Source organism: Pleurodeles waltl, chromosome 7 (assembly GCF_031143425.1).
Source record: "Pleurodeles waltl isolate 20211129_DDA chromosome 7, aPleWal1.hap1.20221129, whole genome shotgun sequence".
In the NCBI taxonomy this organism is placed as follows: Eukaryota; Metazoa; Chordata; class Amphibia; order Caudata; family Salamandridae; genus Pleurodeles; species Pleurodeles waltl.
This window is the reverse complement of record NC_090446.1, coordinates 80,934,198-80,947,135: the sequence shown is the minus strand read 5'-3', so window position 1 is coordinate 80,947,135 and position 12,938 is coordinate 80,934,198. Positions and strand designations below refer to the sequence as shown.

Below are 12,938 nucleotides of genomic sequence, written 5' to 3'. Positions count from 1 at the left end.
TGAACAGAGAGCAATGAAGCCAAGATTTGGGCTAGGATGAAGGCCAGGTCCAAGAACAGGCAGAATCAACAAGATAGTGAATTTTATTTCTGGTGTGAGGACCACAAGGACTCATGGCATTTTAAAGTTTGTGTGCAGTTCAGAAGAGTTTGTGGGGGGTGGGATGTTGGGGGTGCGAGTTACTTAGGGAAGGCAGATTGGCTTAGCTCAGTTGACAGGGTAGCTTGTGCAGCTCTGTCAAAATGCTTGGTACTTTGCTTGCCAGCTATAGTGTACTCAGAGCAAGGATTGTTTTGGGATTATTTCCCCCAAATTGGATCCCCTATAAAGCCACACCTTTCATTATATTCTGCAGTGGGGCCCCAATCATTTTGAGTTAAGCCACTGATTATTAGATTACCCTTCAGTGGACCTCCCTCTCAGGTTAAGATCCATTTGTGTCTACCAGAACATACCAAGCACAGTGTAGACAGCGTGGAAACCCCGGTATTGCATGCTCTGGACAGGCCGTGAAGCAAATGTTAGGGTTAGGGTGCTGGAGACGGAGATAAACTCTAGTGGTTCTGGGATGTTGTATGTGGCAGCGTGGAGTCGACCGGAAGCTGTGACCAGGGGCTGCCCAACATCAATCACCTGTGGGAAGAGTAAAGTACACATGATAGTGGGCGGATGATACATGTAGTCTGTAGCAAGTGGCAAGCTATCCCCCTCAAAAATCCTATCATTTCTACTGTAGGAGCAGGGACTTCCACGTGGCCCAACACAGGCACATTTTCAAGTGTTTTGTCTTCAACCATGAAACATTGATACATTGGCGATAATGTTTCCCATTGTAAGACAAACTTTTCACTTCTCCTTTCTATTCCACTAGACACATTATTTAATGACAGAATTTTATATTTGCTTTTATTTGAAATAGTCCCATTTTTATTAGCTAATTTATTTCTTTGCCAATTCGTATATATCTTTGTATATGCCTTGTTATAATGTATTCCTGGGAAGTGAGGATGTTTACAGGAGTTGAAATAATAATTATTCTGCTAAAGCAAGACTTAACATCAGTTGCTCTAGGACAAAACTGCTCTCTCTCCTGCTCATAAACTAGGGGACATTTTAGGTTTCTAAACCGCCTCACTCAAGCTAGAATAAGACTTCTATAAAAAATAAGCATTGGCCAATTCTGCATGGCTGGATTTAATTTGCTAGTGCATGCACATATATGCGTGGGCTAATGGTCTTTGCACAGCATCAAGAATACACAACACACCAACACAAGACAAAAAACACAACACAAACACTAACAGACCAGCACAGCAAAACACAGTATAACCAAACAGCAACAACACCTCATATCAGCAAGAACCCTCACCACAACAGGTCAGGAATGTGATACAGCACACACAACAGCACCACAACAAAGCAATAAACATAATGTATGAAACTAGCACATCATCAGAAATTAATAAAACAAACCAGCACAACTACTTACTTGCAAAAAATAACAGCACATCATTAATATATGTAATTGCCTCTTAGGTAATGTTGCACTTAGGGCCTAATTTAGAGTTTAGCAGATGGATACTCCATCACTACAGGAGCAAGTTTAGTCCCTATGCTTCTCGGACTAAGCCCAGAGATGTTTTTATTATAAATGTCCCAAAGATTTTGAACCGAGTCAGAGAACCACAAGAATCACTAGTAAATAAAGCCATTCATTGGTTGCGATATTCGATGGGATGTAGATCCTTAATAATGGACGATATAGAGCATGCCACTCAGTTTTCCTCCCTGGATCAATTATCTGACCATATAGGGCTGAAGTTAAGGAACCAAGATGTAGTTGAAGGGCTAATCTCACTTGAGTTAAGATTCAGACCCAAGATTAGATCACAAATAAGACTTAAGACAAAACCACCTGTGCTTACCGCTGAAAGTGCAATCTCAAGGGGCCATAAAGACCAAGTGGCCCCGAATCCTTGTAGATCAAGGGAGTGCTCAAACCTTTCTGAGAATGATGGATTTCAGGTATCTGAGTAGCCCTTACAGGAAATCATTTTACATAGGGAGTGGTTTTTCCTATCCAACTAGGGAATGTGTGCTAAACAATTCATTGTCCATTTCTGAAACCATTTTTAATAGCCATAGCTCATTGAAACATGGAATTGAGCTATTGCTTGGGGTGGAGGAACAGTTGCGCTTGGTAACGCAAGTTAGAGAGAGAGAGGTGGTTGGGTATGATCATATTAAAATGCTATCTTGGAACATAGCAAAAATTAGAGCAAAGCTCTCTGACCCAAAGTGGGGTGCTCTGATAAATCAATATCATATAATATTCCTACAGGAAACATGGGCTACTAATCCCATTCATAGATCGGGGTTTCTTGCATTTAATATTAAAGCTTTTCCCTCTCCCGCAGGATGAGCCTCTGGGGATATCTTGGTGTGGTTATATCTATTCCCGGTGGTCAGGGTTGTTTCCTCTAACTCTAGGGATTTGGTAGGTCTGGAAATTAAAATAAAAACCATATGGGGGGTTCAGTATATTGCCTTGGTTAATATTTATTTTAGATCTGTTCCACCATATCTTAAGTCTTGTACAGTTGCTAGGACATTTTGATCCTAGAGCCACAAAAATAATAGCAAGGGATTGCAATATGAGACCGCCCACTGACCATGCGCTGGTGGGAACAATATGCGGTACCAATGAAGCTGTAACATCATCTAGGTCAACTTGTGTTGGGGATAGGAAACTGTCAAATGTGGCATCCCAGCTGCTGGATGTAGCTTCAGAACATGGCTTAAAAATGGTAAATGGTAATACGAGTACTGATTTTTCCACCACACCCCACTTTTGTAAGAGGACAAACCTCCACTAATATTGATTATATATTTTTGAACCTGTACTTATGACCATATTTATGATATGTAGGTTGTCACAAGACACTATAGTGACCACCATGCTCTAAGTGCTAAATTTGTAGCCAGTGTACTGATTGACATAAATCTGTCTCCCCTTACTTCCAAAGTTCCGCTGGAAACCCCGAATAATAGAAGAAATGTGAGATGGTCTGTAGTTGCTTCTAACACTGTAACCCTAACACAAATATGAGTTATTTGCGAAACACTTCATGAATAGATTCCGCTAGTAGCAGTTACGTGAAATTTGTAAATCTCCATTGTCAACTAATGGATAAGCTGAGGGTCTTTTTTGTAGAGGAACTGAGGAGAGGCAGCTGTCAAAGAAGAGTCCGTATATGGTATTGGAAAGATTGTCGCACAGAGAAGCAGTGGCTTTTGGAAGTAACAAAAGAAGGTAATATTGGGAATATAAAGGAGGCTATAAAGAGATATAAGAAAACACTTTGATGTGTGCCAAAAGAGGATTGGATGCTGAACAGTGGATGGAATTATTGCCCTGCAAAAGGAGATAAAAAGGTTTTCTGGAAGCTGATAGCTGTTAAATCTCCTGTAATAGATAATCATTTAGAAGCGACAATTCCCCCGGAGAAGTGGATCCAACATTTTGAGGATCTCTACCGAGTGTGGCCGTGAACAGGCTCTGATCCTCGCCCCCCCGATGGATGAGGTAGTCACCGAGGGAATGGCATACCCTAGGGAAAAGAGGGCACCCATTGGAAAGGAGGTTATTACCCATTTAAGTACAGTTGAAACCACCCATGCCTTACAGCAAATGAAGTGGGAGAAGGCCCTGGGATTGGATGGTATCCCTTTAGATCTCTACCTGTCTCAGCTGGAAATATGGTTTCTGTATCTCCATGCCCTGAGCAATGCCATTTTGGAGGGTGAAGCCATCGCCCCTTCGTTGCAGTGAGCAGTCATCATCCCCATTTCCCAAATGGATCTGCCATCAAATTACAGACCCATAAGCCTACTAGATAACTCAAAACATTTTTTGTTGGCAGGTTCTGTTTAGGCTTCAACCTTGGGCATCTGAAACCCCTACCCGGGCAGGTTTCAGAAGTATGGTCAGCACTCTCGACCAGGTCCTTTGATTCAAGGTGATATGCAGGCAGTAGGTCACCTTGAAGCAGATCATCTTTGCCGCTTTCATTGATTTGAGAGCGGCTTTTGAGGTGGTGCCAAGAGATAATCTTTGGAGGGTGCTGAAAGCCCAAGGAATCATGAGGGATTTATTATGGATACTGAAGGTACTCCATGCGTAATCTTATGCCAAGGTGAGATGGAACATGGGAGGGGATCTTATGAAGAAAATTTGAATTAAAAGGGGGTAAGGCATGGGTGCGTCCTCGCACCTACTCTTTTTAGTATTTACATTAATGGTGCAGTAAAATGGCTCACCCAGTGTATACACGATGCTCCAAAGTGTTTAGCTCTTCCGGTCCTGTTACTAATGGTTGCAGTTGATACTACATTCATATCCAGGACCCCTCAGGCCTTCAATCAGAATTGAATCCTTTTTTCAGTTTTCTGAGCTAACAGGGGGCTAGAACTTAATCCATCTAAATCGAAGTTCATGTCAATTAATCCCCACAAGTCTTTTAAAGGAAAGATGTTGATAGGTGCGGATACCTTAGAACAGGTTACACATTTTGATTATTTATGAGTAATATTAGCTTCAAATCAGTCATAGGGGGTCAAGTAGAATAAAGTAAGTCTATCCTTCGCATGAAGTCGTCTGCAGTCAGGACGAAATATAAAGCAAGCTTTGGGGGAGCTGTGTCTCCTGCACTTAATGTACATAGAACTTTGGCCATCACAGCATTTATTTATGGAGATGAAATATGGGGTTATGTAGATGCGGCAACTGAGAATACCTTTATTAGAGCCCTTTCCAACTTGCCTGTGGGTACCGCTCATACCCCTGAGGTCTGACCTAGCATTAAACTCCATTCATTTGGTCACTCGGCTGGAACCTTTATTATATTGGGTGCGATTATGGTCAACAAAAGAGTTGGTTACTACCGTGATTCACTTGAGGAGTTAGTTGTTTGTGATAAGTATGTACGCACACCCTGGTTGAAGAACATCAAGAAATTGTTCATGAGCTTGGGATTGGGTGAACTATGGAGAGTTCCTGGAGAAATAGTCAAATTGGATACCCAGAGAGAGAACGATGCTTATTGGGAAAGTGTCTTACATCAGTCTTGGAAGGACAACATAGTAGGGAGCATTATAGGACAATTTCTTAACCACAAATGTGTCCCCTCTTATGAATCATATATGGACAAAATATTTCCTTTTCAAGCGAAATGTTTATATGTTCACTGTAGGTGTGGTGTCCTCCATCTAAGATCCCACACTTCAAAGTGGGCTAAAACGGGGTGTCTTCCGAACTGATGCCCTCATTATCAAAGAGACCGAGGTACACTTTTTATTTTTCTGCCCCCACTATCCATCCGTCGGTAAGAAATTGATTATTGCTGTGTGTAAACTCGTTGGTGTGAGGCATTACTGGAGGCTTTGAAGATTTTAAAAAGTGATTTAAAATAACAAATAGTGTTTGCTGTCTCTTGTTTATTTTACATTTAGCTTGGAACCTTGAAGCAAAAGCCATTCTCCTCAGGGACATACACCTCTGATAAATTGCACAACTCGGGTTATATATGATTGAACAGATTAATAAGTTTGTCCCTTGTCTGAAACGATGAAAAGGCCTGGCATTTGAATTGGTAATAGGGGGTTGGACCAAGGGGTATGTGTATTGTTTGAATGTTAACTTTGTATAAGTGGGTTGTATTATCACAGTCTAAAGATTTAGGGCCATATTTATACTTTTTGACGCAAAACTGCGCTAACGCAATTTTGCGTCAAAAAAATTAGCGCCGGCTAACGCCATTCTGAAGCACCATGCGGGCGCCGTATTTATTCAATGACGTTAGCCGGCGTTAGCCGCCGGCGCTGTCTGGTGTGCGTTAAAAAAAATGACGTACACCAGGCAGCGCCGGCGTAGGGGAAAATGGAGCTTGGGCGCCAAAAAATGGGGCAAGTCAGGCTGAGGCAAAATTTGCGCCGCAACCCGATTTGCGCCATTTTTTTTTACTCCCAACCCCCATTGACATGACTCCTGTCTTAGCAAAGACAGGAGTCATGCCCCCTTGCCCAATGGCCATGCCCAGGGGACTTCTGTCCCCTGGGCATGGTCATTGGGCATAGTGGCATGTAGGGGGGCACAAATCAGGCCCCCCTATGCCACCCAAAAAAAAAAGAAAATACTTACCTGAACTTACCTTAATGTCCCTGGGATGGGTCCCTCCAGCCTTGGGTGTCCTCCTGGGGTGGGCAAGGGTGACAGGGGGTGTCCCTGGGGGCATGGGAGGGCACCTCTGGGCTCCTTCCGAGCCCACAGGTCCCTTAACGCCTGCCTTTTCCAGGCGCTAAAAAACGGCGCAAAAGCGGCCGTACGTCTTTTTTTTTGACCCGCCCACTCCCAGGCGTGAATTTTGCCCGGGAGTGTAAATACGGCGCACATGCCTCGGAGTCAATTTTTTAGATGGGAACGCCTACCTTGCATATAATTAACGCAAAGTAGGTGTCCACGCTAAAAAATTACGCAAACTCCATGGACTTTGGCGCTAGACGCGTCTAATGCCAAAGTATAAATATGGAGTTAGTTTTGCGTCGGAATTGCGTAAAAAAAAACCGACGCAATTCGGGCGCAAACAGAGTATAAATATGCCCCTTAGTGCATGTTTTTATTACGTGTTCCTGTTAGCCTATTTCTTTCAGGCGGTTTTTATGTTTTATTTATAGATTTATGTTTTAAATCCGTTTAAGTGATTGTTTGCATGACTTTTAAGGCTTTCAGCCAAAATAAAGTTTATTCCTACTGCTCCATTACAAATCCATCAGAGCTATGTTGTCCTCCTCATTACCAATGCAGTGTATTAGGACAGGTGAGGCACCTATCTGCCAAACTCTAAATTACCCTCATAGTCACTCATTCATTGATCCACGAACTCACTCTTCTAGCAACTGTTGACTTATCGTCACATGAATGCATTCACCCAACCTGACACACAATATCACAAATCAATGAAAAGTGCTTCCACCTCATACACATCAAGGTCTATTGGAGTTAGCTAATGCTTGTTTCACATTCCACTGGGAGTCTGGAGGCTCAGCTGTGACTGAACTTGATTATTTAAAACCCTAGCATCAAAGATGCAAAACTTTAATGCAAGCACATTCTCTCCAACCGTTCCCTAGGACATTCCAATGAGCCTCCGTGACAACAGAGCCCATCATAGAAACACTCGCCTTTCTATGCTACCTTAGACGTTTAGTGTGGCTTTTGTCTGTAACCGATGCTATGTCAAATGCAATACATATACATAATAATATACTTTTTCCTTTTGTTTATAGCATGCTTTATTTGTTTTTTACTTTTTGTGATTGTGTACGAGCTTCAGACCAGCACATACTTTGCTTGGTTTTTGCCTCCTTCATGGTTCTGCAAGCGCAGCATGTCAGCACGTTCAGGGAAGTGGCATATTTAGGCTTGTCTCTTGGCCTGGGCTTGGAGGGTTCTGCTGAGACAAGGTTTTCTTCCCTCTGCGGATACTGGTCTTTCTCTCTCTAGGGTGTTCATGGAAGTAATTGTCCAACTCGTTTCCCTGTTGTTCACTGGAGCTGTTTCTTAGGTGCACCTTTCCTAGTCGTGCACGTGCTGCACTGATGGGCTCGTGCGCATTCGACAGTGGTTTGAGTGGAGGAGACCCCAGTGGTATAATGAAACTTAAGGGGCCTCCCTGCAAAGTACATGGAGGTCCCCTCTGGCCTCACTCAGGAGCTCCTCGGGTCAGGCTACTGTGCTGAAGGGGATCACTGGAGCTCGGGCCCCCCACCGCACTCATGGGGGGAGGAGGGGGGATTCAGGTGCGTTTGTTACAGCACTGGCGGACCCCTTGTAGTGTACCTTGTTGTGTAGGGAGGGCACACATAAAAGTGGACTTTGGAAGTTGACTCTTCCAAGGTCGGGCTAGAATCTGAGCCAGCTGAGTTTGACTATTGGATGGATGAGGTACAGACAGATTCATCAGCAGGAAGCTGCTAGGGATGGGAACACATAACTTTGGCTGTGCTGCAGGAGTGACATAAAAGGAGTAATCAACAATGTATATCACGTGCTTTAAAGTTACAAATGTCAAGTGGTGCATTCAAACTCATATTATTCAAGTCACACTCACAAGTAGAAAGGTAATATTTTATATATGTGTTTTAATAATGACTTTAGTTGGTTGAAATGGAGCATGTGTATGCATTTATATTCATGTATCTAGATTATGATATTGTAATTGAAAGATGTATAATCACAGTTATTCATAATGATGTCATTTATGAAGGAAAATGCACGTATAACTATGTATCACAAATGTGCATTGCATTGTCTACTAAGTTAGCTCAACTGAAGGCCTGAAATGTTGTTTTCCTTAACCTTTATTGTGGAGTTTTCTTGTGTTGTATTATTTTATGTGCAGGTGCGTCTGTACGAGCCTACAGTTAATGAAAGGCATGTTTTGTATTTGAAATAGCGGGGTACGGGAGGATATGTTGGCAAGGTCAGGGAGCGTTAACGAACGGAAGGAGAAAAAGAGTCCTCTGTGCGCACCAGCATGTGGGAGATACCCAAGGTTGTTCTGTTTGTTTCGTGGGATGAAACTGTGATTGGAGTTGCAAAATCCAGCTGCACACAGAAGATGGAAAACTACTGGTGTTAATGACGTTGATTCTCGCAGGTTCCATGAGGTCTAAATTGGTGTTATTTTTTAGTTAGGCAGCAGCAGACCCTTTTACCATTTCGATTAATGCAAATGCCCCTGAGAATTTGAGAGAATTAGAGAGGTATAGACTTCTCTAGTCTTAATCTGGTTGACTGGCTTTATGCTAAACTCACACACACCTCTCTATCAGAACTTCTACTGTAGTTTCTGTTATGTTGACACTTCAGAATATTTCCATTTCAGGTCAGGGAGATCGTTAAGATTGCCCTTATAGCTTAGTTAGAATATTTGTTTTTCAAATGATTAGGCAACCAGTATATTGACCATCAGATTCTGTTTCTCATCTTTTGTTTTGCTGCAACCAAGATTCTTATATGCTTTATGCTTGTACGATTTAATCTGATTCAACTCTTTACTTCACCTTTGGTTATTCTGTACATATATAGCATGTTTTTGAGACTCACCTACATAAGTTTGGCCTTACATTTGTAATAAACCTTTTAACTTTAATGACAGACTCCGATATTTAGTGTGTGACTAAATAGGTTATAGAAATCAGAACAAATGGTTCTGAAGCTTTGTAAGGCTTCATTAGGTTGTCCAGTCTGTGGTGGAACATGCATGAGCCTGTAGGCTCTTCTACAGCTGCCTCATTTGACCTTATTTCAGTTTTGGCCCCATCTGCTCACAAATGCAAGCTGTGCTCTGGGTTATCCCAAGATGGGAGAAAGTGTAGGAATTCCTCTGAGGCCTCTCAGAAACACTGCATCTCTGGTGTTTTCTCTGCACATGATGGAGAATGCTCCCACTTAATTATGCACAAAGAGAGTTATGTTTTCCCTGTCAGTAGACTCCTTTTTGACTAGGCAGGTGTCTAATCTTCTTTTCCCTCTTGATGATAGGGATTCCTCTCCCCCTCTTGGCCAATGGAATCACGCTGATAATGGGGAGGATGGTGTTTATACCCGTAACTAAGATTTTACCTCTCCTTCAGGAGATTGAGATGTGGTAATTCTGGATGCTTTGGGTCAGTTCTGTTTTACTCCAAATGTACTAACTCAACCTACATCTGGGAAATGGACCTTTTCTATTTCAGAATATATTTTCCATTGGATTTGGTTGCCCAATGGGCAGTGTATCTGAGACCTGTCTTTCTTCATAAAGTATCATCTGCCCAAGGTTTGTAGACGCAGCAGTGGCAGCCTTTCTGTCCAACAGAGAGGCAGTGAAGTCAGACAATCCGGGGCACTTGCCTGTGTTGAAGGGTTGAAGCCAGCACAAAGTATACTTGTTGTGTAATGCCAGCGCTTCTCTTTCAGTGGAGCATAAGAAGATCCTCCTCGTGAGAACGGATCCCAAGATTGAAGAATGTCTGATAAGGCATAGGGCCATCGTTTGTGACAGATTTGATACAGAAATATCTGCCACTTCCCACACATTTACCACTGTGGACAAAGCCCAGCAGAACTTATGAAAGCTTTTTAGCACACATGTTTGTGCAAATTCTGGGTGATGCAGAATTCAGTTCTCTGGCCTCTCTGCAATACAACTCCTTCAATTCTTCATTTTACCCCCCTTGAGCATGTCATACACCGAACTATAGCACCAGGGGAGAGCTTGCATCCTTTCACTCAAAACACACAGGTCAAGGGTGAGTAAAAGCTCCTAACTGCATTGCCCTTGAGGACCCTAACAATTTAAGTTCATTTCAATGTAAGTCTCTTTTCCTTGAGAAAGTGGAGTGGCAGACTTTGATTTTGGAAACAGTGCAGGATTACAATATAAAGTTTACTCTCCCCGACTTCAACTAGTTCCTCCTTGTTAGGTGAGATTTTCAAAGTTCTTCATAGTGAGGAAAGGAGGTTACAATCTGATGTTTAAACTCAAACTGCTAAATGGGTTTGTTCCCTGCAGACCCTTCAAGATGGAGAGTGTCCATTGTCAGAGACTCCCTTCGACAGCTTACTTAGCACTGGTGGACATAATGGATACATATCTTTTCATTGATCTCACAGGTGTGTTTTTTCAGTTTTGGTGAAGAAGATCCAGCTCAAGTCACTCACTATTGGGTTGTCATCAGCTCCTTGGTGGTGCATGTAACTTCTGAATCCAGAGATAAGTCTGTTCAGGTCCCATTGCATTTGAATAGTGCCATGTCTAGATGATAGCTTGGTCATGTGCTGCGACAGAGGCTGGAGAGTTAGATTCAAAGGATTGTCACATTGCTTTAGAAGTTAGGACTTGTTGTCCATCAGAGAAGTGTATTTTAATCCTGTCTTGTCATCATGATCATCAATACATAGTTTATTTGATTAAAAGTAAACATAAGCACACATAAACTCTACATTCAAATATCACAGTATTACTACATCATGACATAAATACAAAACAATTTTCTTAATTGTACAGCTGCAATCATCCTACTATGACTGCATTTATTGATAGTCTTGCTACTAAACCAGATTAGAGAGGCCGCTACTAGCTGGTGCCTCACATGATACCAAGTTCCCATCTTCTCGTCAAGTAACCCTGCAATAGGTGCATTCAAAAGTGCAGTCTCAGTAAGCATGAACTAATTTTAACCTCCACATGCACTGAGCTCCTTATAATTGGGACACCCATCACCCGTGCTTCTCAGGTGACCCTATCTCAGTACTCCAGATGACTGAGCACTGGCCCCAATCAGGGGCATAGCTCCAGAGGGCGTGTGGGGTGCTACACCCCCCTAATAAATGCATTTTTTTAAAGAAATAGTTGGGTACAGGAGCTTTCAGTTGGGTATGGTAAGGTGTTTGTCAGATTTTGTCTCAGATTTTTAAGTACTCACTCAGACAAAACACACACATATACACTCTCATCTATGTGTTGAAGGTCTTAAAACATGGTTATTACAATAAATACTATTTTGTAAGTACCCTTTACAATCTGTACTCTTTCCCTTTCCACTAGCCCTTAACCCTCCCCCCACCCCCAATATGCAGTGCTTCTTATATAATGATTAACATGATATGCCAGCATGATTGTCGGAAAATTTGAAGCTCTCCCCCCTCACTCTTACTGACCAACCTATGCCCCTCTCTGCAATGGTTCCACTCATTACCATTTGTCAGTAAATCTAGATATAGTTCATGAACTCGGGAGTTAAAATATTGAATATATATGTTAATTACTAAGCCTAATACTTTCCCTAAGAGATTACTGTCTCTGAGAAAATCTATTCCTAATCCACACTTTACTTTTGATTTGGGCAGAATTAATCAGTTACAGACTTCCTAATTTGTTGCAAACCTTTTTAACATAGCCCAACCTGGGAATCTTACAGGTGACATCTAAATTTATGCTGTCTAAAATTATTTCTTATTCAAAGTTTTTTCGGAGTTAAAACAAAAAAAAATGTTAAGAGGATAGGAGCAGGTTGAATTTTATCCTCCTCTGCTTGTCATATGAAGTGTAAAGTGCATGGGGGGAGACAAAATGAAAGTCTATCAAACGTAGACCCTTCGACTTGCAAACACTCATACCCACATAACCCCAAACATCAGCGCCACAGGGAGCAATAGAAATACATTTACTGCTGTAGATAGTTTTCAGATATTTACAGGTTTGGGCCCCAACCGGGATGCAGAACTGAAGACCGCTCCCATAGGCTGAACAAACAAAAGCCTGTTAGAGAGAATTGGAGAACCTAAAATTAGACTTGCTAAAAAGGACCCCCAAATATCTAAATGATGGATTCTTGGTGAAAACATGATCCTTGACATTTAGGCCCTCTTTACAACATTGGCGGTAAATCCCGCTTACCGCCGTGCAGAAGGGGGTTTTGGATTCAGTCAAAGTATGTCTTTTGGGAGCTTTTCCATTCTGAGATCAAAGCAATTAAGGATATTCATTCGGTGTTGAAAGGGGGACGGGTTTCCTTAAGGAGAATAGCCAGAATTGTGGGGTTGTTCTCCATATTTGTTTGGGTATTCTTCCTGGCACCTTTTTCATTAGAAAGCTTTGCTACGTCTTAGTCACGATTAGGTTAACTTTCTGCAGAAAAAGGGAGGCTTAGGTTGGTGGCTCTTGTAAATGCAGGTCTAGAACTGAAGATCTATTTTTTATCTAGTTTCCAGTATCATATTAACAACTGATGCTAGCAAGCTGGATTGGTGGGATCTCTGACAGAAAACTGGCAACAGAAATATCTTGTGAACATAATATCTTGTCAAAAATATTGAGAGCCAAAATATCAAG

General features: G+C 42.0%; 1 protein-coding gene across 1 annotated transcript in view; it reads right to left on the bottom strand.

Moving 5' to 3' along the window:
* The window catches only part of LOC138247198 (mannan-binding lectin serine protease 1-like), a 58,254-nt gene that overhangs the window by 36,422 nt on the left and 8,894 nt on the right, over positions 1–12,938 (bottom strand). Inside the window, exon 3 of the mRNA XM_069201941.1 lies at positions 456–633. Within this exon, the coding sequence (XP_069058042.1) occupies positions 456–633 (178 nt within the window). The remainder of the gene's footprint in view (positions 1–455; positions 634–12,938) is intronic.